The sequence below is a fragment of the Nannospalax galili genome, unplaced genomic scaffold (assembly GCF_000622305.1).
Source record: "Nannospalax galili isolate Female #2095 unplaced genomic scaffold, S.galili_v1.0 scaffold405, whole genome shotgun sequence".
NCBI classification, from domain to species: domain Eukaryota; kingdom Metazoa; phylum Chordata; class Mammalia; order Rodentia; family Spalacidae; genus Nannospalax; species Nannospalax galili.
The window spans coordinates 1716559-1737845 of NW_008354532.1; the positions used below are offsets into that span (position 1 = coordinate 1716559).

The 21287-nt window shown below is 38.1% G+C and overlaps 1 protein-coding gene across 5 annotated transcripts in view; it reads left to right on the forward strand.

Moving 5' to 3' along the window:
- Positions 1-21287, forward strand: part of Mapk10 (mitogen-activated protein kinase 10) — a 301950-nt gene that overhangs the window by 164071 nt on the left and 116592 nt on the right. For all 5 annotated transcript variants that reach the window (XM_008851755.3, XM_008851753.2, XM_008851754.2 and 2 more), the window contains one exon: positions 16049-16218. In XM_008851755.3, coding sequence (XP_008849977.1) covers positions 16049-16218 — 170 coding nt within the window. The remainder of the gene's footprint in view (positions 1-16048; positions 16219-21287) is intronic.

A 21287-nucleotide genomic window follows, 5' to 3' on the forward strand; every position in this document is an offset into this window, starting at 1 on the left:
TACCAACCAACATATAAAACTTTAAAAAAAATTTAAGGGATACAGTGTGATGTTTGTACATACAAATATAAAAATTCAAAGCCAAGATCCACAAATGAGCAAGAACTTGCAGCATTTGTCTTTTTGGACCTGAATGATTTTCTTAATAGATCTAAAATATTACTAGATGATTTGATTGCTAATTAAATTTTGTTTTCATTGTAATGTCACAGTAATTAAAGCATTATATGTTTATTGGCAAGAATTTTTCCTAGTTGTAATTGGTGGCTATCCCAAATAAATGCCAACTTGCTTTTAAATAAATCGTTGATGACTTCTGATTTATTAGTATTTTTCTAGTCTTTTCCTCTTTTAATGTATAATTTGTAGATAATTTGTGAATCTTTTATGGACTGTACTAGCTTTTATAAACCTTTTATCAACCCAGAAACTAGCAAGCTGGAAAATCATGAAAAGTGAGGTGTCTACTAGAATGTCCTTCAAACAGTTTCACTCTAAGTGGCATGTTCAATTACTGGTATCTAGGACATTTAAAAAATATCGCTAGCTTGATTCCAGAATAACATGGGCTTTTAGAAGCAGCTATTAGGCTGTGAAGGCATGAATTTAAGGTGACAAGAGTTGCTCACTTTTTTCATTAGATAAGTCTAGGATGTTCATAGTTCAAGGCTTTGAAATTATCCAATTAAAATTTGCACTTCATTGGATAGTCACCCTAGAGGGACTGAAAACACAGTAAGAAAAAGATGCTTTGTTAGAGCAGGGCAAGAAAGGAAAAAATGTAATCTAACAGGTTATTATTTTTTTTGTTCTTTTTTTGAGACAGGGTCTCCCTATAGCCCCAGCTGCCCTGGCACTCACTATGTAGAACAGGCTGGACTTGAACTCAGGGATCTGCCTGCCTCTGCCTCCCCAGTGCTCGGATTAAAGGCATGAGCCACCATGCCCAGCCTAACAGGCAGGGTTTATTTTGGCTTACAGTTTGAGGGGATAGAACTAATCATAACATGGAAGGCATGGGCAGTTGGAGCAGGAGGTGGCTGGTCACATTGTGTGTGCTGTCAGGAAGCATTGAAAGGGTACTGGTGCTCATCTGGTTTGTTACCCCTTTTTGCTTCACCTGTTTCAAGTTTTATTCAGTCTGAGACCCCAGTCCATGGAATGGTACCACTCATATTCAGTGTGGGTCTTCCCTTCTTTCTTAAACTTCTCTGGAAATGTCCACAAAAACATATTCAGAAATATGTCCCCTAGGTGGTTTCTTAACCTAGTCAAGGTGACAATGAAAATTAACTTTCCCAAGTCTATCCCTTGTCAACTTAGCACCTAAACATATGTTTACTTCAGAACATTCCAAAACTTTTCCTCAAAGACTCATTAGTATCTAGTAATGCAAAATGCTTATAGTATATCTGTATGAATCCCCAGCATCTTAACAGTTCTAGTATTGTTCAAAACCCTAAAGCCCCAAATCTCTTCTGAGACTTAAGCTAGTCTCCTGTGAGTCCGTCCCTATAACAACAAAATGCTGCATACTTCCAATATGCAATGGGACAGAATAAACATTCCCATTCTAAAAAAGAGGAATTGTGAGATAGCAATGAAAGATTGGCCAAAGTAAGTCTGAAGCCCAGCAGATGAAACACCAAATCCTGAAGCCCCATGTCTAAAGTATCTAGGGCTCTTAGTACCATCTTGACTCTAACAGCCTCAGGTGATTCCACCCCCTCTGCTTCTAGTTCTGCTGCTTGTACTTCACATACCCTCTCTGTTGGGCTGGCTCGTCTCTGTGCCTACAGCTTTCCTAGGTGGATGTCTATGGTCTAGTATCTCCAACATCCTGGGGTTTCTTTTGCAACTGAGGCTTCACCTTCATAGCTTAACAAAATGGCAGATCATTGTTTCCTTACAGGGAATGTGATCCTGCCTCACATTGCCTGGCCTCAGTGGCTTTCTAGAACTTTAATGCAAACCTCTATGACCCCATAACTTTCACATTTTGATGCCTGCAAAGCCAGCACTGTGTGAACCATGATACCAAGATCTGTTGTCAGCTTGAGATATAGTCTGGTCCCCTTTACCACAGCTATGGTGGTCTTTGTGTGTCCTTGGCAGACAAACTTGGGGAGACACTTCCCTAGAGGGTTGTTTTTCAGTAGAGAATCTCTTCAGTGTCATTTTCGGTTCAGAGCTGTTGTTTCAAATAATTTTGCTTTTTTTTTTTTTTTTGTCCTTTTGAGACAGGGTCTCCCGGTAGCCCCAGCTGGCCTGGAACTCACTATGTAGACCAGGCTGACCTCAAACTCACAGAGATTTGCCTACCTCTGCCTCCCGTGTGCTGGGATTAAAGGAATGCACTACCATGCCCGGCTACATGAACTTTTTTTTTTTCCATGTGTATTCGTGTACTGCCTGCATGTAAGTAAGTACATTCATGTCGTGCAATGCCCACGGAGGTCAGAAGAGGCAGTCGGATCCCCTGGGACTGGAGTTATAGTTGTTAGCTGCCATGTGGGTGCCGGGATTTGAACCCAGGTCTTCTGCAAGAACAACCAGTGTTCTTAACCACTGAGCCATCTCTCCAGCCCCTACATGAATTCTTATATTAAGAATTTCAACAATCCTTAAGCAAGGATAGATGTAGACCAGGCTGGCCTTGGAACTCACAGAAATCTGCCTGCCTCTGCCTCCCAAGTGCTGGGACTACAGGTGTGCACCACCATGCCCAGCCATAATTTTGCATTTTTGTAAATTGGAGCCTTTGATAAGTGGGGTCATTTACTCAGGGCATCTTTCCAATCTTCCCATGAAACAGCACAAGACCTCTCTGTAATGACATTAATTCCTAATAACTATTGCTGCTTTCTCCACATCTGCCGTGTCTATATTTGCATACTTTGTCACCTTCCTTTCCTTGCCAAACCACACATTTGCTATGGTCTCTGTGCCCTCCTTCACTGTAGAGCTGACATAGAGCAATGCACACAACCATTCCACAGCCTGGGTGCTATCCTGTCCTGAAATTTCCTCCACCAATTTAATTTTAATTGAGTTTCACTCAAATTTGCAAGACATGGAGTTCAGCATGAATGAACTCTTGCCCAGGTCCCAATAGAGTCCTCACTCCCCTGTGAAGCCCCATGAGCTAAGCCTCCTTTATCCACATTTCTCTCATCATTCTGGTCTTCCAAACTCCCACCGCAATGGCCCATTAAGCTCTGCTTACAGAACTATAATTTTTTTTTCTAGCTTCTAGATCCACATTCTTACACATTTCTCCCACAAACCAGTTCCAAAGCCTACGATCCACGTGACTGAGTTTATCACAACATCCCTCACTCCTTTGTATCAATTTTCTGCATTAGTTGCCTTTCTCCTCACTGTGACAAAATACCTGACAAAATTGATGAAAGGTTTATTTTGGTCCATGACTTGAAGGCATACAGTTCATCATAGCATGGAAGGCATTCAGTTGGAGCACAAGGTACCTGGTCACACTGTTTCCACAGAAAAAGAAATAAATATTGGTGCTTATCTGGCTTTTTGCCTTCTTTCCTTTGAATACAGTCTGGGACCCCACCCCATGGGATGGTGCCACCTACATTCAGGGTGGGTCTTCCCTGCTTAGTTAAACCTTAAAATCACTCCCAGAGGTGTGTCTCCTAGGTGTTTCCAAATCTAGTGAAGTTGATGATGAAGACTTAGCTTTATAAAACATAATCTTTTCCATTGCTGTTTTAGTTTTCATATAATTTGGAAAAGGAAATATACACTAATTTTTTTCTTTTAATGGGTCTCCACTCCCATGCATTATTTAATGAAACTGGACTATGATTTTTTCATATTTACTTTGATACTACATATTCAATTTGCATTAATAATGTACATAATCACTGTATTTATGCTTTAGTCTGCATGACTGTAGGGGGTAAGATGATATTAACGACAAGGTGAACAGTATAACAATATGTGTGGTAAAATAAATCACAGTTCTTGACACCATTGTGGTAATTGTTCACCGATATTTATGGATGAGTCTTTTGTGCTACTTGACAGTATTTTATTTTCTTGGTGTACATGGAAGTGTGGCTCTAGCAAAATTTTTTTGACAGGGTCTCCAAACCCACCTAGAAGTCACAATATGGACCAGGCTGGCCTTTTGATCTCACAAAGATCTGTCTTCCTGCCTCTGCCTCCTGAAGGCTGGGATTAAAGGAGTGTTCTTCCATGCCTGGTAACTCTAGCAAATTTTTAAAAAATATTTTATTTATTGTTTTTATTTTATTTGTATGCATGTATTGTCTGCATGTAGGTAAGTGCATCCGTGTCATGCAATGCACACAGAGGACAGAAGAGGCCGTTGGATCCCCTGGAGCTGGAGTAATGAACAGTTGTTAGCTGCCATGTGGGTGCTGAGATTCGAACCCAGGTCTTTTACAAGAATGACCAATGTTCTTAACTGCTGAGCCATCTCTCCAGCCCTGTCTCTAGCAAATTTAAGAGTAAATTTTGTGCTACATTTCTGTTTTACATCCTGGGATATTTTTTCTAAAAAAAATTATTAAATGGGGTTGGAGAGATGCTTAGCAATTAAGAGCACTGTCTGCTCTTGGAAAATACACAGGTTTGATTCCTAGCCCCACATGGTGGTTAATAATTGTGTGAAACTCCAGTTCCAGGGGATCCGATTCCCTCTTCTGTCCTCTTTGGGCACTCAATGACACAGGTGTATTTATATTCATGCAGACATAAAACAATTATACACATAAAATAAAAAGAGAAAAGAAAAAAGAAGTTTTAAAAAACATTAAATGGCTATTTCAGCTAATGAATAGATTTAATCATACTTCCCAAGATTAACTGACAAAAAACTGAAAGACTTGTGGATTCCATTTTGTAGCTGTGAAGGCTTCTGTATTGGAGCTTTATGAGTATATGCTTGGTTTACCTGAAACACAAAAAATCAGATTTTAGCTTCTTGTGGGATGGGCTTTACTTGATTGTAAGTTGGCTTGGTATTGGAAGTTTAATTACAGTTGAACCTTCAATAAGATACAGCTTGTATCTTTCTAAATATAGTGCTGTAAAATACCCTAGACTTATCTGTGGTGTCAATGCATGGTTCATCTATAATCATGCTGTGCAACAGAAGCATAAACTCATGGATTCTATTTTAGTCTAAATTGTGTGCATCTGTAATTCATTCTTTAAATGGGCTATTTTAATACTACTATCCTTATGATAGGAGGTATTAGAAATATATATGAAGTGATAGCCCTTATTTTTCTGCAAAATGGTTACTTTTGGCTGGAGAACATGACCAGCATGACCGAATTTTTAAGTAGGTCAAGCACACCCAGCACTTCTCTTCCAAGCAGTGGCTAAATTTTTAAGTAGGTCAAACAGACCCCATATTTTCTTTCCAAATTCTAAATCTAAGAGATACCATTTTATATTTTTAGAGTTTATCTTCTCTAAAAAGTAACTGTTTGATTATTTATTGCTAATACATTCCCCAAAGGGTCAAAGCACTTATGCACTTTGAGGACTACATTTTGTGCCTGTGTGTGTGTGTGTGTGCATGTGTGCATGTGTGTGTGTGTATGTGTGTGTGTGTTTAGGGATCAGGATGGAATTTAGGAACTTGCACATGCTAGGCACATGTAACTTATCACTGAGCTATACCCCCAGATCTGAAGCATATATTTAAGGAGATGGAAAACTCAGGGCCTGGTGGCACACACTTGTAATTCCAGCTGCTTGGGAGGCTGGAGCTAGAGCACTGCAATTATGAAGCCATCCTGGATTACATCATGAGTTCAGCACTAGCCTGAGTAACTCAGCAAGATTCTGTCTGAAAAGTTTTAAAGGGGTGGGGTTGTAGCTCAATGATAGAGAATGTTCCTAGCATCCATGAGGCTCCGATAGTGCAATAAATAAGTACTAAAAGATCAATTAAAAGATATGAACACAAAGATCTTTTGGCATATACAACTACTAAATACTAAATTTAGGCACCACTTACATCTTTTCGTAATTAAGCAGGTAAGGGAATGAAAATAATAAAATGATTTGTATAGGGGCGAAACATAAGTTCTGTATTGCATATATGAAAACAGAGCTTTAGATTCAAAATTTTGTTCTGAGAAAGGGTCTCCTTGTAGCCCCACCTGGCCTGGAATTTGCTGCTTAGATCAGGCTAACCACCATCTCACAGAGATCCTCCTGCTTCTGCCTTCCAAATGCTGGGATTAAAGTCCTGGGCTGCCACACCCAACAAGATTCAAGATTCTGAAACATTGCATAGGCAAACTCTAATTTCCCTAACTAATAATTCAGAGATGTATTTCAGAGATAATTTAATAAACCCCAGGTAACTCACTTTAAATCCTTTGTTTATAAATGATTTTTTGACTTCCACTACAGGAAAGTGTTTGTTGTTATTGTTTGTTTTATAATTAATTGTTATTTATTATCCTAGACAATTTTTCTTGTCTTGAATATTTAATGCCAGCTATTACTTCCTAACTTATACTTCTTTTATCATAGAAAAGTTGAGAATATGTAAACTGAAAGTTATAGAATTCAGTGTGCCAGGTTAATAGGCAATTCCACTGATTCTGAAGTCAGCATTCCATGTTTATCCCCTAGATAACCATGAGATCAGGATCTTAGTGTTCTTAGAGCCTCAAGTAGTGTATGGTGTGTTGTAAGACCCAACTAAACATTTGCTGTATAAAAAGCATATTGTCGTAATAACAGACTCCGAATCTCTAGGGCTTATTAGAGTACAAGTTTATTTCCTATGTTGTACATTCCAATTCATGTTGAAAAGGACTCTTATCTTCCCAGGGACTCAGGAGTTTAAACTCCTGGGATCCTGGCAGCTCAGATTCCACAGTGAAGAAAAAAATGAACAGTAGAGGTGTATCACTTTAAAAATTTAAATTCATTTATGGATTTTGTGTGTATGTGTACTTGCACATATACATACACATGTCATAGCACACATGTAGAGGCCAGAAGATAACTTTTCAGGAGTTATTACCTTCCACTGTGTCGTTCCCAGGGATTGAACTCAGGTTGTCAGGTTGGGGGCAAGTGCTTTATCCACTCAGCATGTCACCAGCCCTCCAAGACGCATCACTTTAAAACTAAGTCTGTAGTTAGCTGATACTTACATTTCTTCATGGGTCAGCATTAACTGCATGACTTCAGCACAGCTGTAAAGTAGACTGGGAAGTACAGCCTGGGGCACATGCAGAGTTATGGAGCACTGGCCTTACCACAAATGGAAACCAAAAATTTAATTTGTTACCTGACTCTTAAATCCTGCCAGTTAAATGTAGACTTTATAGCTATAGCATAGTCTTAGACTTCAACTGTGCCTTAAGAGTTTGTCCAATTTTTGTTTAAAACATTCTAAATGTTCCTCCAAATGTTATGTAACTTCTCTATTGTATTTATTGTAACTATGTAATAATTAAAAACTTTGCATAGATCATCTCATATGTAAGTGACTCACTAATAAAAAGAGTAGACTATGACTTTGCTTCTGTATATAAGGAAACTAAGGTTGATATTGTAAAGACCTTGCCCGGGGTCTCATAATTGAGATTCTAGATCAAATAGATAGATGTAAAGTTGAGATTTTAGTCATTGAAGTTTTTCATAAAATTTCTCCCTTGCAAAATGAAAACACTGATTCTTACATTAAATGGCTTATTAGTCACTCAACAAATGTTTGATGCTAATACTAGCCTGGTGCCCATGAGGATCCAGGCAGTACTAGTTTTCTTCCTTTATACATAAAGGACAGGCAGGAAGAGGTCACCCTCCTCTGCTATCCATTACTTCTACATGCTTTTTCATATAACAGAAACTAATGACTACACATAAGCTAAGTCTGAGTGTTTTTGCTACACTATTGATTTCTTATAAGCCATTGATTCCACAGAGTAGCATCTCTGGGCCCACTAGCACTGAAGAGGAATAGATTCCAGGAGGCAATCTTCCTTAGAGTATTACATATCAAGAAACAGAGTGATGAAATGTGTCCCTCACAAAAAAACCCAATTCCACATGTTATTAAGTTTTGTAATCTCACATTTCTCCCATTTAAAATAACAAGAAAATAATTTGATTCAGATTTATAGTTCAGTAAGTACTGTATCAATCAGCATGGTCAGTGTTGTTTCTGTTGATTTCCTATGACAACCTCACAATAACACCATGGCAAAGCTCCACTGATCAGCATAACTTGTAGGATAAATAGCTAAATATTACTTGTGTTAGAAGCAGAATCATGACTTTTGGCAGGTAGTTTTATAAATGCAAGTGGCAATGCCAAAGGATGTACCCGCACATCATCTAAGTTCCTGAAAATAACTCCACCTGGACTCCACAGAGGCAGGTGAGTTTATTATCAATAGGGCTATTGAACAAACAGGAAATACTTAATGAATATTTTACAAATGAATGAAATCAGACTCATTAAATTTCAAGGTGACCTTGGAAGATTCAGCTTTCCATGTCAGCAAGCTGAAATTTGTTTAACGTGCAGCGTGTTCAACTCTAAGTGGAAAGAACTGATGAGTGGAAGAGAATGCAGAGGCGTGCATGCTATGGAATTATTTCTCCTGATTTTCATTTTTTGGACATTCATATTTATTTAATACTTTCAATATTACACAATTGCAAATGCATAAATATAATGCTACACATGCTTTGTCATTGAATTACACATGAATCACACATGAATCAGTCTTTTCAATGACTGCATTCTATGTATAATAAATTACTTATTGATGAGCACTTGCTGATTTCTGGATTTGACTTTTTCTTTTTAACTTCCCAAGTTGTGATTTACAACTCTAGAAGTTCAATCAGGTTATTTACATTTTCTGTAGGGCATAGGTGATGGTACACTGGGGCTGTTGAAGAGTAATAGAAAAATTATGGGAAACCTCCTGGTGCCTGGGGATGGGAAAGGTCTGATGTCAAGGTCTGGGTGCCCAAGATCATGTATAGAGTCAAGATCATAGCTGGCCATCAAGGGAGGTGGAAAGTCCATTTTTGAGAATCAGTCCTCCCAATTCTAAAATCTTCAAATGCCAGAAACGTCCCCTGTTCCCAGCATAAGTCCAACATAGGGGCAAAACCAGTGCCATGAAAAACTGGGACTTCAGGGGAGGAAGTTGTGGAGTGCAGCCACTTAGAGAAACTGAAACTGCTGCCCATTATCTGGAAGTCCACCACTCTCTAATCTGCTCAACTATCAGCACACCCCCAAAAGAATGTGGACTGTGGCTCCCAGTTAGGGGCCTCATCTCTGGGTTCATAGGAGGGGACCACAACTCCACGTTTGCAGGAGGGTACCACTACTCCAGGTTCATGGGTGGGTGCCACAACTCCAGCTCACAGTAGGGGACCACAGCTCCAAGTTCATGGGAGGTAGCTACAATTCAGGCAAATGGGAGGAGTCATAATTTGAATTACTGCTGGTTCCTACTATTGTCCTGTTTCCATCGCTCTGTTCACATGATTGATTATACTTGTGTTTAAAACAAAGCATTTTGGCATTTGTGTAGCAACCAGAGGCAAAAGTTACTTGCTGGCTTGGATTTCTCACTAGAGAGACATCAATATTAGAGAAAATCACTTTTGCTTTTGCTCAAGGAGAAAGATAAATCAAGTGTTTCCTTTTTCACGGTCAAAGATCCAGTTGGCTTTATTAATGTTGGTTCCTTTCACATCTTCCTCCATGGCCAGGTTGAACAAGTGATGAGAGATCTTACTGGAATCATGTTTTAAGTCCTCTGATTAAACATGAAGGTCATTTCCCATTTAAAACGCCACACCTTCACCACACCCTGGGCTGGGCCCTTGGGGAGTGCACAACTAGGTGCAAGGGGCATGAACCGCTCCTCCGCATACTTGCTTCACCTGACAAGAGATTTGGCAACTTCACCATTGCTCCAGTGGCTGGACTGCAGCCACCTTGGCTTCCTAGTTATTTTCTTTCTTACTTGCCAAGTTCAAAGATTAGAATTTTGAGAGCAATATAAAATGCCTAAGTTCAGGAAAATATCTGTCCTGTGTGATAAGGTTCCTCACATGGTTTAGCATAGTCACTCAACCTCTTGGGAGTTGGAATATGCTGGTCCCAAGGATGGATGCCTATTTCACCATCTCTCTTTATTTTCCAAGCTCTCCTCCTGTAGCTTACCACATCCTTAGAAAACCACCTCACTATTCTAAATGATTTTTTAATTGAGCTATTATGTAGTTTGTAAAAGAGATTTAGAACTGAACAACGTTTGATTTAACTTAATGCATACCACGGAACGACTAGTTCTGAAACTGTGAGTCAATTGATTAATGGCTCTGGGTAGCTCCTTCACTTGTTTTGAGTGTAAACTTTAATATGTTTAATATAATGCAGAATGTGCCTACAGTAGGTAATCAATTATACTACTGTACTTTTGCCCCCAGCCTCACTGAAAGTTCATATCAAGTAAGTAATATGAAACATATTTTTGTGTCTGATAAAATATATTACATTTGCTGTTTGCTGTTTGATTCCTGGCTTCTTATGTAAAGAACTGGATCTATTCTTCCTGAAGTTACGTGCTAGAGAAATATTATCTTTTCTATAAATCATTACAGTAGATTTCTAAGATTAATGAATCAAAACTTGCCTCTCGCTGTGACTTTGTTGTGGTTGTCATTAGTTTTTCCTTTGGCTTTCCAGACCATGACATTAAGTTTTGTGCTCAAGGTAGTGGGTATTCATAACTTAAGTCTTCTGGTAAAACTGTCATCTTTCAAGCCTGCTTTGTTTGACATTCATTCTAAAACTGGATTTAATGGTTTCATTGTTCCTATAGCTTCTATGGTGAGCTTCACAAATCCTTTATGGAACCATGCAAGGTATAAATAATAAATGAATGAAAGAATAAAATGGCTTGCTCAAGGTTTCATACATATTAAGCACAGAACTGATCCAGCTCAGTGTTATTTTCAACAATACCATTTAAAAGAAACCAGCAAAGCTTAATCTATAAAGGTTCTTAAACCCCAATGTTGCCTGCTCAGGAGCTGATAGCCATAGCGTAGAACAGTCTTGTCTCCTTGAATGAGAATGAAGAGGGGGTGCTCCTGAAATATGTTATTTTATCTGAGAAAAGTGCAATCAAGGCTCCGAATACCTGTGGTTTAAGGTTTAAATATGGCTCATTTTTCTTTGCAAAATTCCATTGCCATTGGCTAGCAGCTGAATCGGTGGTGGGGGCTTACAGCACAATGCACTTTCTTACAGGCCTGTACAGAATGCAGTCTTCTCACAGAACAGATTGCATTCAGATTTCTTTTTGTCTACCACAATGCCAGAACAATGGAGCATTCTTTTAATTTAGCTTCAAGTGTTATTTTGGCAGATGGAGGACAAAGAGGAAATGAGTTTGCACTGAATTTTTGCAAAGAAAACCCAATTACTTCCAGATAGAAATAATTTTTGAGTCATGTAAATATAAGCTTAATATTGAAGGGAAGAGTAAATTAAAAATAACTTAACTCAATAGAATAGACTATTCTAAACCAATAGTTAGCTTAAACTATATTAATCTATTAAAGTTACCACAGTGATAGGTTATAATTTTTTAAAAACTTATTCCTTTCTCACAATTAACTTTAACCAGCATATTAATTTTGTTCCTTCTCTGGAAAAGTACTTTCCTGTTTGAAGCACACTTGTGAATGCCTATAGGGTTCATTCACTCTCCTGAAATGTTTTAGTGTAAATTAATGTAAATAGGTAAAGAAATGTTTATTTTAATGATCTGAGAGAATAATGTTTAGGAGCTATCTTATCTTTATGAGATGGGAAACCTGTGCAGGGACTATGCCACCCGGACTTGCCAAAGAGATACTACTGTCAAGGAGCATTACTCACTGTCTTTAACCACCACATCTGTCATTTACTGGTTGATCTGCATTGCTTCCAGTTTTTATCCCCCCACCACCCGTGAACTACTCTCTAAAACAGTGGGTCTCAGAATATGATACTTGGTAGATACACAAATTTATGACCCTTATCCTATTCCAATTGGTCAGAACTTACACTGAGGCTCAGGATTCTTTATTTACCCCCAGATAGTTCTAATCTATACTAAAACTTCAGGATCTCTGCCCCCAAACTCACTGTTGGCTAATATGATAGTTAATATTCCTTTTCAATTTGACAAGATCTAGAATCATCTAGGAGACAAGCTTCTGAGCAGGCATATGAGGAATTATGTAGATTAGGTTAGTCGAGGTGGGAAGACACACCTTAACTGTGGACAGTACCATGCCCTGGGCTCTTGACAGAAAAGCAGAAAGTGAACTGAGCACTGAGTACCACATTCATGGTTCTCTGCTTCGTGACTTTGGATGTAATGTGACCAGGTACTTCAAGGGGAATCAGGATTCCCCACCATGATTACCTGTATTTGAATTGAGAGCCGACATAAACCCTTTCTCCCTTACGTTGCTTTTGACAGGGTATTTTATCACAGCAACAGAAGAGTAATTGAGACAAGTATCATTCCTTTTCAACATGGGTCTTCAGTTATTTTCTTCTTGTGTTTGAAGCAAGTCAGCTATTTGTTCTATGTCTTTTTTTCTACTGAAATTTTGAGAATTTCATACAATATATTTTGATCATATTTAGATGCCCTCTCCTTTCTGCACTCCTCCAATAGTCCTCCCTGCCTGATTTCATGTGCTTTGCCATATATATTAAGGCTTATTGAGTCAAGTTTCTGTCCACAAATACCCTTCTATGTTGTGAGTGGAGGGCCTCCAGGTTGGTTCAGTTGTTATGGGACAACTGAGAGTGGAGGTAAAAAAGATACAACAAAGTCTGCAAAGGGAGAATGCACTGACTCAGGAGTCTGTGCTATGAAGTTGATTGCTTGTGATTTATCCACATACACATATGTTCAGGAGTACGACTTGCCAGCAGTGAAGGGAACAAGTAGGGGAAAGATAAAGGGGGTATTTAGACTTGAAGTAAATGGGTGCTAAGGACTTTGTGATGATACAAATATTAAGGATATAAAGAAGGGTCTGAGCATGTCAAATAACAAATTAGCCATGTCAGTCAGACAAAATTAATCTGGCAGATGAAAGCATTCAAGACTTTAATTCTGTTTGGTTTTGCTTTTGTCTTTCTTATGAAGAAAGGAGTACTTTTTGGCCCATTCACACAATGAATCTAGACTAGAAATAAAGATGGTGTGGAGTCCTGTTCATGGTACTGGGTTGAAATCCAGGGTTGGTTAAAGAAACACTAGCTTTCTTTCATCTGCAGGTGTCCCAGCCATTGTCTAAATTCTAAACTCCATTGTTGTCCCCTTGAACAGACTTGCAATACCCTGAGTTTGAACAGTCTTGTTTAATTTCCTGTTCTATATGGCACAGATTTCCTTCCAGATTTTAGGCCTTTTATTGCTATTCTTGCAAGTTACCTGAATTTTCCAATGTGGATCCCTAATCTATAATTTGCATTATTATTTGAGGCCTCATGTGTTTATATTAATGCTGCTACTACACTCAGCCTGGTCATAGGCTGGAGCCAGCCGTGCTATCCTATTCTAAGTCTGCCTTACCTGTCTGTGGTCTCTAGAATCTTCCAGTAGATTTGTAGATTTTTCTACCTATGTGCAAATGGTCTCCACTACTCACACTACCCGGATTGGTGGCAATTCCATTTCAAATTTTAAAATTCTTTTAATTAATTTGAGAATTCCATACAATGTATGGAATCATATTCAGACCTGCCTCTCCATTCCCACCTTTTATACAGCCAACTTCATGTCCTCTACTATTATTAATCTTTTTTTTAAGGCTTAGCAAATCTAATCTGTTTCCTAAATGCTAGTGGGTATAGGTCTATTCCAAGGAGTCTGTTCAACCTACCAGGCATCACACCAATAAGGACAACTGACACTCCCTATCCCAGTATCTCTCAGTTGCCAGTTGATATTCAGCTAGGGCTGGGGCTTCCTGCCCACCTCCCCCATCCATGCAGGTTCCCTGTGTGGCTTGACTTTGCACAGGTCTTGTGCATCTGTCATAAGTGCTGTGGGTTCATATGTGCAACTACCCTGTGGTGTCCAGACAACACAAGTTCATTATATTTATCTACCACCTTTGGCTCTTACACTCTTTCCACCCCTAACCCCTCCTGCAGTGATCCCTGAATCTTGGGAGGAGAGGGTGGAATATAGGTGTCCCATTTAGGGCTGAACACTCCAAAGTCTCTTATTCTCTGCACATTGACCAGTTGTGGACCATATGCTATAAGAAGAATCTTCTCTAGTGAGAATTAAGAGATGCTTTAATCTATGCATTAATCATTTGAGTCATTATGAGTCAGTTTAGTACTATGTATATTTAGCAGTGTGGTTATAGTATGTTCTCCCCTATGGTTTGTGATCTGTCTAGCCAAAGGTTCTTGGCCCTGATAATGATGTGGGCCTTAAACCCAGTCAGAATGTGGTTGGTTACTCCCATAACATACATGCCACTATTGTACCACTGGGCATGTTTGCCAAACCACTTGATATTGTAGCTTGCAGGGTTCACATTTAGACATCCAATGGCAAAAGATTCCAATGAGAATGGTTTTATAGCTAACTCAGAGGTTCAGAGCCTAGGAAGGTTTAAAATCTTTCAAATTATGTAAGTATAGAGTTTTCAGAAGTTAACATGTGTTAAAAATTAGAAAATTTCTTTGATTTTAATTCTGGGTTCACAGTATTACAGATAGATTTTTCTGTTCAGAGCTTCTGCAAGTGAGGAGTGTGGAAATTACCACTTGTGTGGGAATACATCATTTATGCAGGTCCACCAGAAAGCTCTGAGAAGCCAAATACATATAAGCCATGTCTCTCATCTTTTGCTCTTCCAAAAACATGTCACGAATCTCCCACTATGTAAATGCCACCTTCAGTGAGAACCACCAACTTAGATTATTCAATTTTCAGTTGCTGTAACTGTGGAGGAACTCACAGAAAATTTGACTTTAAAATCTAAACAAAATCAGCAAGAACTAATATGTAGGCTTCACCAATACATGCCCCAGGAGATGTGCTGTGAAATGGCTTCTAACCATAGAACCAATACCTCTTATTTAATGCAGTAAACAGAAGAACACTGATGACTAAATAATAATCATTGGTAATAACTATAATAACTATACATATTATTTATACATATTAATTCAAAATGTCAAGGACAAACTTTTAAATTTCTAAATATGATTGGCACATGGACTTCTAAGATAAAGAGAAAATGCAGTAACTAATAGGTACAAAATCTAAGCTTCCAAAAAATAAAGTGTCAAGTGGGGAACAATATTAATCCACCTAATATTTTCAGTATTTAATAAGGATAATGGAAATTATGGTATTTATGAGGACAAAGGAAAATAGCAATATTTAATTCAAACTTACCTAATTAAAAAATTGAAACTACATATTAACTTGTGTCTTCAGTCTTTTTTTATAAAATTATTTCAGATAGGATCTTTGGTCCTCCCTCCTGCGACCAGTGACCATTTCTATCTTATTTACTTAAATCCTTAACTGTCTAATAGTCCCTGAGGCCAGTAGATGTTCATCATGTGTTTACCTAAAAAGGGATGAAACAAGTGAATCAAATCCCAATTTACTATATTTTGAACAGGTTTTGTTTTTGGTTGTTATTGTTGCTAAAATATTGGGGAATGAACCCAGGGCCTCATGCATACTAAGCAAATGCTGTACCAGTGAGCTATATCCCTAGCTTTTAAACAGTTTTACCTTAAAAAATTATCTGCATTTAAGCCTCTTTTACTCTAAGTAAACTTGCAGGATCCAATACACATTTTATTTTTCCTGTGTGAACTAGCTAGAGTAGATGATGGATGGCCAAATATGAGTAGTCATTTGCAGAACAGAATTTTCTGCATCTATTAGCATTGCACTAGTGCACTGGTCTTACATATTGTTCATCTTGACAGGGATTCGATAAACAAGTGGATGTGTCACACATTGCCAAACAGTACAACATGAGCAAAAGCAAAGTGGATAATCAGTTCTACAGCGTAGAAGTGGGAGACTCAACCTTCACCGTTCTCAAGCGCTATCAGAACCTGAAGCCAATTGGCTCTGGGGCTCAGGGAATAGTTTGGTAAGTGGATTTGTTATGCTTTTAAAGGGAATATGCTGTATTCATTTACTAGATACAAACATACAAATTGCAGAGAAAATATACTGAAAAAATACATTTGTAAGCATTATACTGAAAAAAACATATTTATAAACATTATTTGGCATTTTTTCTGTCTGCTCACTAGAAGCATATAACTTGGCTTTACTGGTCATTAGAAAAAAAAAAATTCACTACTGAAGAACCATGAAGAGATCAAGAGAACTGGAGCTGTTTAGTTGTTGTTGATGTATTTAGGGATCTTCTCACACATGCTCTATCTGCTACATATAGTTCTGCATACAATGTGGTCCATCATACACCTCATTAGCGTCTTAAGTCTCCACCACTGAGGCTGTGTGTTAGACTATTACAAAGAACCATAGTCACTTCAGATGCTTTGGAATGCCTCTCTGACTATGTCTTTTCCAAGGCTTTCCCACATTTCTGACTTTCAGCCTTTGCTTGGTCTCCCCTGGACCTCCCTCTCTGCTCTACTCCCCTGCCTTAAAATTATCTATAAGTAAGATTTTTATCTCATTTTCAGATAAATAAATTCACAAAATTTTCAGTAGCCAAATAGAAAATAAGCAAAAAACCAAACAAACCAAAAACACCACTTGAATTTCAAAATACTAGTCTTTGTATGTCCTTGTCTTTTTGCCTCTGACTGAGGGAAATAAAGTATAATCAGGACAGTGAAGGGCAAAATGAAGGGGCAGAAAGGGGGAGGGGTTCTGGCCACTATCCTGTCACATGCATAAAAACTGCAATCGGAGCACACTCTTCTCAGACAGAGATATGGGTATCTCTTCCTTATCCTTTCTCACCTAAGCTCTAAAATAACTTTGATTACTTACCGTAACATGGGCTTGTAGTATACTGTTTATCTCACAGATCTACTATTTAATTGGCTTGCAATCTCTACCAACTTACCCTAATTTCCCTTCTATATCCCTTTGTCTACAGTGAGTTCATGTGTGTCATTTCAGACCAAATGTGTCTACATTCAGACCTGCCCCGTCCACACACTCTTCTAATATTCATGTTAACTATCACATACATTTAGTATCTTAAATATTCCATATAATCATGAATATAAAGACTGGTTAAATTTAGAGGCTGTATATAACGAGAGTCTCTAGGGGACAGGTAAGTTAAAACAGACCATTTATTTCTACTTACTTTTCCTTGGAGCAGGAATAAATCATGGTGGACCAACTCAAAAAAAGATGTCATTTATGTCACCATAAAGCTGTGTGGTGTGTGTGTGTGTGTGTGTGTGTGTGTGTGTGAGAATAAAAGGGGTTCTGCTTTTCCAGTGTAAATGTGGGTGTTCAGACACTTCTGTCACAGACTCCCTAGCCTCTTTATTTGTTTGAAAGGGAATCTCACATCTATAGTTCTAGTTATTGATACATGCTACTGATTTCTTACAATTTATCCTCTTTCAACTGTTTTATTACCTATTTAACACCAGAGGTAAAGATGATGCTAAAATATCTTCAGAAGAATTAGCTACCATGAATTTTCAAATTTGCTATGGATCACAGAATAAAAATAACATTATTGAGAACTATTAAATGCAAGCTAATATGAAGTCTTTTGGAATAGATCAAAATTTTCTTTCTACTTCTGAGAGATAACAAAGAGGTTATCTGTCTAAGCAAAAACAACAAAGGCTATTCTGCCTCACTGCTGGAGCTCGGAACTCCTGTTGCTTTGTGGTAGGAGATGGTGATTTGTACGGTGAGATTTAAGAACAGTGTTCAGGAGCTAGTTGAACAAATTATCTCACAACGTTTTCCCAATTTTCAGAGACGAGTGTCACTCGACTGGTTTGTTTTCTTCTGTGTCCAGCCCAGAACAAAAAGCAGCAAAAGAGGAAGTCAACAGCAGGCACTGCATTGTCTTCCGTGTCCTGCTGCTCCTTGCCGAGCAAGGGAACCTTTTGTGTTTTCTCATTTCTTCCTCCAATATGATTCAGGCTGAAGCCAAAGTGATGACAAAAGTCAACAACTAGTTTAGCCAGGAAGATGCACCAAGAGTGGTCTGCTCTATCACTGAAAAGAGCTAATTGTATGGTTTTAGATAATAGGAAGTTAAACCAAATTCTTTCCTTCTTCTTGGTACATAATCAGTCTGAAAGTGGTCCCAATCCAATTTTGTAAGGTGATGTCTAGCAGATCTTTATAGCAAAAATGTCAGTTTAATACAGATAGAAGCACGGGAAATGGCTAGTGGTTAAAGGTTCTGTGCCTTGAAAATTAAATACTTAGAAATAAGATGATACATTTCATGTTAATCAGATTCTTAAAATAGAAATTAGAATTAGAGGATGTTCCCCAATTTTGTGGTAAAAATGTTCAAGAAATAAACTAGTGGATTAATTTATCTTAAATGAAATATTAAAAATACATATAATGAATCTATAATTATATGAATAATATTACATATGCATATACCCAGTAATCCAGTTATTTATTTTAATCAGATAAATCATGCAATTTAATATATATAATACCTGAAGATCTATCCTCCCACTTCTCACAAAAAAATGTGAAATTATTTCTAATGAATTTCCCTTAAATAGTGGTCTGCAGTAATGAGATCTTATGAAGAAAGCCATCTAGTGTTTAAACCATAATGGATACTCAAGGTCAGGTGTTTAACATTCATGTTGAAAAGGCACTAACAGGTAAGGTTTTATCATTTTCCTTTAATGGATAGATGCTGGTGGCTATAGTGATCTGATCTGCAATGTCTAAGCAAAGGATTGATCTAGAAATCTAGAATATATATCTATATAGATAGATAGTGTATATATAGTTTAAAAAATACAATGAGCTTTTTTTATCATTAAAAAAATTTTAATACCTACATGATTAGAAGAAGCATTTCACTACAGATTTAACATATTCAGTAACAGACTCCAGAGCAAGAGTACATCTCTTTCATAAGTGGGTGCAAGTTTCTAGGTTCACAGTTGAGTTAATAAAGTTATACAATATTGAACTCAGTATAAGTTCTGTAAGACATAAAATTTAATGAGTTTTTTAACCTTAAAAAAAGATCTCCATTTCATTTTAGAATATATTGTTCCTTGCAGAAAGACTCATTGTTTTTGCTACTAACACTGAGATGTTGGTGCATGCATCTCTAATGTATATGCATCTGATTATTACTAGTCATAATAGGTTGCACTTGGATCCTTGGCGCCTGTGTATGTCTATGAAGTCATCTGGTAGGTTTCAATGGTAATGTTTATCACCTCTACTAATTAACATGATGTAAATTTCCATGCTTCCTCCTCAAATATAATCCATTTAAAAAAATTTGTTGATTTTTTTGGTGTGTATATCACACAGAACATCCCAAACCATCCTATTCAACTATACACCCACTTCCCAGATGGCACCTTCCCATAGCCTCCCTCACCCCACTAGAGCCCTTATACTCTGATATCCCTGCTACTGTCTGCTGTGTTGTCAGTACCTGAGCCAATCTCCACTACTAGCCCTTCTGGTGAATCTAGTCAGCTTATCTAGAGGTCTTTGTTTTAGGAGGGTCAGCTGTTCCTCTTCTAGAAGCAATCAGTTGTCAATATTCCTTTAGATAAGATTAGGGTCTTCTGTTCATTTTCCCAGGTCTATGCTGGGTTACTATTTGGGAGTCCCTTTGGTCACCCTGGCCAACAATTCAAAAGAAGGTATCTTCTATCTGGCATTGTTGCTTGTTATGTAGCATATAGCTATGCATATGGACTCTTAAGAAATTCTATTGACATCTTTAATCTTTGTTAATACTTTTCTTTTGGATGTTTAAGGCCATAGAGTTGGCCCTGATAAACCAATTTATTTTTACTCTTAAGGTCATTTGAGAACTTGTTCCTCAGGGGTCACATGGGCTTGGGAGGAGCCCCTGGCTCCTTTCTTTTATCAGTTCCGCTTATGTGAAGATAAGTCAAAGGTAGTGCTCTGCCATGCCTGGCTTCGTTTGGAAGCATGGAGGAAATGATTCCTCTGTGTTAACCCTCCTCTTTGCAGACTGGGCACTGGTTAAAGTCCATTTGATGGGGTCTCCATGGCCTCCTTGATCAAGAGGACAGGTGACTCACCACAGTTACAAGATGTTTTGAGAGATGCTCATAGTCCCCTGAAACTTGGTCGAACTAGGAGGGCAAGGAGCAAAAACTGTCCTTTATGTCCCTCTGACCAAATTAGTATAGGCCTCAAAGTATGTCTGCTAAACAGCCAAGAAGGTTAGTTCCCCCAGTCTGGTACTTTTAATTACTGTGTGCCATGTAGATAAATCTTGGGCAAAGACCAATTGTTCTCAGATAAACCTTACCTAGACATATATTTCTTGATCTGCTATGTATAATTTGTCAGTAGGCTATAGGAGTAATATGGTTCCATCTGGTTTTCAAAACTAGCTAGGAATTATTTATCTCTCACAATGTCTCACCACTCCACCATAGTTTTCCCACTGAAAGTGCCCCCATTTCCCCCCTTTCTCCCTTAATAATACCTTTCTCCTATGGTCCTACCTCTCTTGAGCTCCTTCTTTCCCCTTATCGTCTATGTTCCCTTCCCTCCCCCCTCCCTTAAACTAACCCAATGTTTGTCCATATCTCCCTTATTAAGGACTGTTTCCTATTCTTCTCTTTCAGGTTCTTTTTTTTTCCTTTACCTCCCTGGTTCCTTTCCATTATCCTGGTTCCTGTGGTTATGTCTGGATACATACTCACTTATCAGGGTTTGGTTATAGGACCACATATGAGGGAGAACATATATCGATTTTTTTCTGAGTCTGTGTTACTTCACTTAGTATAACAGTTTCTAGTTCCATCCATTTACCTGCAAATTTCATGATTTCATCTTTCTTAACTGCTGAGTAAAACTCCATTGTGTAAATGAACCACATTTTTATTATCCACTCATCAGTTCAGGGACACTTACGTTGTTTCCATCTCTTAGCTATTGTGAAAAGAGCAGCAACAAACACGGATGTACAAGTGTCTCTGCAATAGGATGAGTTCTTTGGGTATA